Source organism: Perkinsus marinus (genome assembly GCF_000006405.1).
Source record: "Perkinsus marinus ATCC 50983 genomic scaffold scf_1104296963682, whole genome shotgun sequence".
NCBI lineage: Eukaryota > Perkinsozoa > Perkinsida > Perkinsidae > Perkinsus > Perkinsus marinus.
In genome coordinates this window covers 1-6,238 of record NW_003204975.1, presented here as the reverse complement: position 1 = coordinate 6,238, position 6,238 = coordinate 1, and the positions used below count along the sequence as shown (strand labels likewise).

General features: G+C 46.1%; 3 protein-coding genes across 3 annotated transcripts; 2 read left to right on the top strand and 1 right to left on the bottom strand.

Moving 5' to 3' along the window:
- Positions 1–622: 622 nt before the first annotated feature.
- Pmar_PMAR002758 (hypothetical protein) lies at positions 623–2,210 on the bottom strand (the record flags this gene model as incomplete). Its single annotated transcript, XM_002771115.1, has 3 exons — positions 623–803; positions 1,404–1,530; positions 2,139–2,210. Coding segments are annotated over 3 exons (380 nt in total), but the record flags the coding sequence as incomplete, so codon positions are not given.
- A 1,508-nt stretch (positions 2,211–3,718) lies between these two features.
- Positions 3,719–4,090, top strand: Pmar_PMAR002757 (subtilisin, putative; the record flags this gene model as incomplete). Its single annotated transcript, XM_002771114.1, has 1 exon — positions 3,719–4,090. The coding sequence occupies one exon, from the start codon at positions 3,719–3,721 to the stop codon at positions 4,088–4,090; it is 372 nt and encodes a 123-aa protein (XP_002771160.1).
- A 301-nt stretch (positions 4,091–4,391) lies between these two features.
- Pmar_PMAR002756 (hypothetical protein) lies at positions 4,392–5,919 on the top strand (the record flags this gene model as incomplete). Its single annotated transcript, XM_002771113.1, has 4 exons — positions 4,392–4,568; positions 5,311–5,386; positions 5,517–5,679; positions 5,802–5,919. Coding segments are annotated over 4 exons (534 nt in total), but the record flags the coding sequence as incomplete, so codon positions are not given.
- Positions 5,920–6,238: the final 319 nt, after the last annotated feature.

The following is a 6,238-nucleotide window of genomic DNA, read 5'->3' as shown; positions in this document are numbered from 1 at the left end:
TCACATATAAACCGAAACTCTGTGTCAATCGATGGACTCAATTCAGGAATCCATCCCGAACTTTCTTCAAATCGAGTTTCCATTCCCTAAGAGAACAACGACTCTCACCAACCACGGCACATCAACTTTACCCGTAGTCTTCAACGCATCAGCCAACTTGAGGATAGCAGAGGAGCTGGAATGAGGACCGTGATAGAGCACGAACGCAGTTATCTGGATCTTCCTGGCGATCGAACTGAAGGAGTTACAAAAGACAACTCTAGTAAGGGAGCCTCTCTAGTAAGCGTAGCATAACAATAGTGCAGTATGGTTCAACTTATCCCATTCAGTGGCGACCACGTTACGTAAGAAATTCAATATACTGTTACCAGCAGCAAAGACAGATGTGATGGTAAACGAAAAGATACTACGGAGCTGAAAAGCGGCGTCATTTTTTTCTAGGTGATTTTTCAGCTTTCCACCCATAAAAAGTACGATGAATATCACCCTGTTATTATGCGAGCGACTAATCCATCGATTGCCTCTCCTAATGGTAATGGGTTAGAAGTATGATCATTCCCACCGAGAACATATCTGGAAAAATATCCTTACCAGGGATCGAACCCGGGACCTTCCGCATTACACTATGCCGTCTTCCCCTCTAGTGCTACTAACTTCCTTCGTCATCACAACACGCACTTCTTTTGGTCTCAGCTTATCCCATACTAGTGCTTCCAAATCCATTGCATCGCATCGAGGAGGGACAGTCAACACAGCATCAGACGTAGAGGGGACATAATCAACTCTCAAGCCATCCGTTCCACCTAAAAACCATCATACCATAAATCGTCCATAAAAAAGGAATAGAAACAAATACATATTGACTATTAATAAAACAATAAATTCATTATTCATATGATAGATTATAACGATATATCCCAATACGGCGCCATCAGAAATATTAGCGTCACTGTGTTACGAGTTCAACAACCGATTCTCTCATGATTGGCCATCTCGTTGACCTCTACTGCTTCGCCTTTCTACCTACACATTCGACCAGTATGTTCATTACACCCTGCCAACATGAACTGTTGGGCCAGAACGTTATGCACTTATTGTTACAAAATTTGTTACAACGAGCGCATTTGTTAAACGAATGCAGATTGTTTTGCAATGCAAATACGAAATGTCTTTGTGTTTGAGTAACAAGGATGAAATTCCGCTAATAACTTGCTATAATTTTAAGCTCAACTTGTACGCATGAATTGTTATAATTTGTCCTCCAAACTATCACGACTACCGACTGAATTACCACGTCCAACACCATACCGTAAATCGACAAACTTCACTCTAACAATATCTATACCATCCATGCGTCGTCATCAAAGTCATGAGCAATCCTCTCCTACTACTACTACTACTACCTTCCATAGACAAGCCCTCAACCCCGCACCTTATAGCAGCTGCCATAGACGTGCATACCAGCAGCCTGTCAACACACTCTATCTTTCCCCTCCCATACACACGTACATGTGATGGCTTCTTCTCAACCTACAGGTTGAACCAAGCCATGATACAAATGAACATTTCCGATGACTTCGATTCTGACGACGGTTCAAAACTTATTACTCATTGGAATCAGCATCATACCAATGTGAGTCGATTGAAAATGTCATCCTAAAACCATTTCATAGTATATAGTCTTGCTCTCAGGAATGAAAGAAATATTCCCAAACCAAAGCATCATAAACCGGCGTGATTCACGTTGTATACGCAACAGTACATATTCTTATCCACGTAGCGTTACATCCCTATACCTACGCCACTCCTATTCGCCTTGTCGTAGAAGGAGCAGAGTTGAACAGGGAAGATTTAATGAAAAAAAGGAAAATTGCAGTAAAATGAGAAAATTTAGTATATTTATGATTCTATATACCCAGTGAATGTATATCACTGCGATCTGAAGTATCCCTACCCGTCTCTCCTCAGTGTCACTACTCTCACTATCACTCACTACAGGCTCAAGCGATTCGAGAAAACTGTTGATCATAAGGGAGAAGAAAATAATACCAAAACTGCAAAGCATTATCACATAAGTGTTGAGTGAACTCGTATTAAGCGATTCAGGGAATGGTGTTCATCGAATCAGTAAGCCCTACTCCTGGCTCACACCAATGAGTAAGCTGAGTCTTACCAGCATAATGCTTCTGAGGCTCATTCCTCAAGGACATTGAATAGAGGCTCTAAATTGTTATAAGAAGCCACTGCTTAGTGCCCTTTAAGAACACCTCCACTTTAAGGGACCCTAACGCTTTCCTTAAGGGGAGCCTTCCAAGTGTTAGGGTGAATATCCCAACTGTACAAAGATCCGTTACAGCGCTAATAGCGATATATGTTCGAAGTGTAATAGCGATTCGCTATTCCCTATGTTTTGTAAAGGAAGTGCTGGTCGAAGGCTTGCGGTGGAGTAGAACTCAATGCAGGGGCGGATATAATGATACAATGGTTAGTGGGGTTGAGTGCAAACAGGTCAAATACATTGATCAGATCCGAACAATGGATTGAACGGACAGCATTTCTATTTCGTGATCAGACTCAGACATTGAGATGGAAGATAACAACCCACAGTAAAGACTTTTAAAGAACTTTGATGTGATCAGTTATTAATCACCTAAACCCTTATGGAAACAAACTTAATAACCATGTTAAATCTAAGCTCCCTTCCTTAACTAGGGTCCACAACTGAGTATACTGGACTATTTTGCCGGTCGCGAAGGATCGGTTGGACTTTAAGGTCTGTTACCTCAACACCAATCGTCTCTCAAGGTAGTGTTTCGTCCTCACCACAAGGACTCAACCCCCAGAAGTATATGAACCGGTCGGGCGAGAGCGAGTCGTACACTGCAGAGCGCGCACGCCATAAGCCTGAATAGCTATAGACTTTTCGGCTTCTGTGAAGGTCCAGGCTTGCATGGGGTTAATTCAAGCAAGCGTAACAAGTATCGCTCGGGCGTGCGTGGCGCACGCCATTGTGATCGACCCGAACCAGAAAGTGGTGCAACCGGTCGAGACTGAAGTGACAGCAATCTGGCTGTCCAGGAGCCTTTCGAGCCGGTTCTACCGTGGAATTTTTCTTTTGCCTTCACTAGTTGTTTGGGGGACATTGCCTATGTGCCTGCGTGCTAGGCAATGTGACTGTGGTGTTAAGCCAATGCACGGCGTGTTGTGAGGTTCGGTATTATCACCGCCCTCTGCTGCCTAGTTGGCTGACACTCAGTCTCACCCAACACTCCCCAATAACTAATGCGATGCGGTGAAGCGTGCCTTGAATCACCCTACGATATGTGTAAGATAGGTCGGAACCATACCATAACATAAACCACAAGCGTGCATCGTCTTCATGTAGAACCGTTAGATTGGAAATTTCTAACGTTAGAACAACACTACCTGCTAGTATGTTCAACACAACATGAAATGTTTAAAGGATCTATACCAGAACTTGGGTCTGCGTGCGAAAGTAGCACGTAAACGCATAGTAGTAAATTACTATGCCGTCTAGCCTTCTTCAACCTGCCGCACTAGTCTTCCTTGAAGGCTGTAAGTTAGAGCGGCCTGACCCATTACATTAGTATGCGCGAACAACTAAGTGCGACTCGTGGAGCCGATTAGTATCTCTCACATCTGGCATACAATAGCGTGGGACTCGGGCCTCCAATGTAGGGAACTAATCGTGAGCTTAATGGATACCGGTATTGAAGCCGAACATCCTGAGTTCGATAGGAGACTCCTCAAGGAGATTGACCTTACTGGGCGACATGGAGAGAATGACACGGATCGCCACGGCCACGGTCCAGCAATGGCTGGTATCACTGCGGCCAATTCGAACAACGGCGAAGGTATCAGTGGGATCGCCGATAAGGTGAAAATCCGATCGATTAGGATATCTATTCATGGGAGGGGAATTACTGCTGTCCAGCTTGTTCGCGCGTGGGAGGCGGTGTTAGCATGTGGTGATTCCGACATCATAGTATACGCCTATGCTGGAGGGGTTTGTCGTAGAACTGCGAGTATATATAATTATGTGCTGAAGAAAGCTGTCAAAAAGGACTAGATATACCTTGGTGTAATCTATTTTCTCCCCTGGGGCAACTATGCCACTCCAAGATATGCCTTAGTACAATCAATTTCCCCGCTAGGGCAGCTATCGCCATTCCAAGATATGCCTTAGTACAATCAATTTCCCCGCTGGGGCAGCTATGCCATTCCAAGATATGCCTTAGTACAATCATTTTCCCCGCTGGAGCAGCTATGCCACACCAAGATATGCCTTAGTACAATCAATTTCCTCGCTGGGGCAGCTATGCCACACCAAGATATGCCTTAGTACAATCAATTTCCTCGCTGGGGCAGCTATGCCATCACTTCCCATTTTTATTGATACACAATCCACCCTGCCGCCCCCTCGTCGACGCATTTCGAAAGGCGGCCTCGTACCGAGGGAGGAATTGGAGGAGGTGAAGGAGCAGGCGGAACGGGCCTTCCAGGAGCTGCGACAACAAGCTGATGAGGATATACGCCATCTTCAATTGGTAGTATCTCAGTTGTCGCGGTTTGGTCCCGCTCAACGAATATTCTATTCAGTTATATAATGTCCGCTAGCCTCCAGGGCGCTGTCAGGAGTAGTTTGTCCCCGGTTTTCGTCCGCGACCTCGCGTAACATTGTGAGAAGAGCTTGCGAATCGGCCAGTGGGGGATGAGACACTCGTACCTGGACGACCATCCTGGGATGGACGGGCGGACCAAAAACATTCCCCAGACGCCTAGCGCCATTGGAGACCAACTCCCTTCGATGAGTACATCATTGACTTAGTGGCCTACCCCGCACGCGCACGTGCTTGATTCCCGCAGCGAACTAGTTCGGAGTTCCCCTCGACATACGAAGTGTATCAAGCACTTCAAAAGGAGTAGTTAATAAAGAGTCGCCTCTGCGTACGTAGTCAGCAACTTGACCCTGTCGGCTGGAACATGGTCTTGAAGCTCATACAACGTGAACTCCTCACGGCATTGCGTGTTTCACATAATGTGAGCTGATTACGTAAGTTTAGCATGAGATATATCCTTCAAGCTCAACATCAAGTGATGAGTTCATTCTGAGAGGACGGTTCGCGTTGTTATGGGGAAGGAAGGAACTTGTTTGGCAGTTTTCGTGTTGAATTTGAAGGGTCGCTTATGAACCCTTCCATCCAGCACGACATGATGTCTTCGGTTCGAATCCCAGGGACGGCATTTGAAGTCTCGGCTTTTACCCATATTGGAGGACGGCGAACACAGGAGGACCGATTCACAATATGCCCGAGCCTTGGGTCGACTGGAGCTTGTGGTTTTGGCCTGTTTGATGGCACAGCAGGTGAGATGAGCGTGATGGGGATCGAACCAGGCTCTTGTCCGGGTTTCGGTTACCGAAGTGCTCTCAATGACGTAGAGACTTCGCGACTGAGTGCTTCTGAGCCATATTGTGCGGTTGATATTCTCTTCAGGGGACTTCGCAGCAGAGAATGTGAAGCGACTAGTGTTCGGTCATCTGGTACATACAAGGGGATGGAATGAGTTCGAGACCCTCGAGAAAGACGCCAACGAGAGTCGGTCCAAAAGGAAGTGGATGAGGGAGAAGTGCTGCTTGGAATCTGCTATGAACGATATGTAGCGTTGGAGGTCTCCGGTTCGATCCTCGGGCCAGGCATTTCATGTCTTCATTTATAGGCAAAATTCTCCCTGTTAGCGACTAGGATCCTGTTTGGTAGGATTCTCGGGGTTTTGATCAGGTTTGTGAGATCAGACGTTGAATTGATGCACTTATGTGGTGCTGAGGGAATTCACTATGCGGCCAGCACTGGGGTATGCGCTGTGATTACTAAAGAACACTTGGCCGTAGGCCATTTGGTAATAGGGGAAGGTTATCATCCGGCAGGTCCCTGGTACGAAACCTGGAGCCGGCCTTATAGAATTATCGAATTCTGAAATGCGCATTGATACCTGTGATGGTATGTTCGGAGCCTGATTTGGATCTTACATCATCGTCATTCCGTATACACCTTATCGTCATACCGTATGACGATAGTGTTGTGAAATTAATCGCTGCTGGACGATCACGAGTCAATTGCTACTGTTTGCTGAGCATGACCTTAGCCGAATGGTCTGTAATGCTGTGTGTTGGTAGGGCGACAGCAGGATATGCCTGCTTACTCAGACCCAGGCCTAG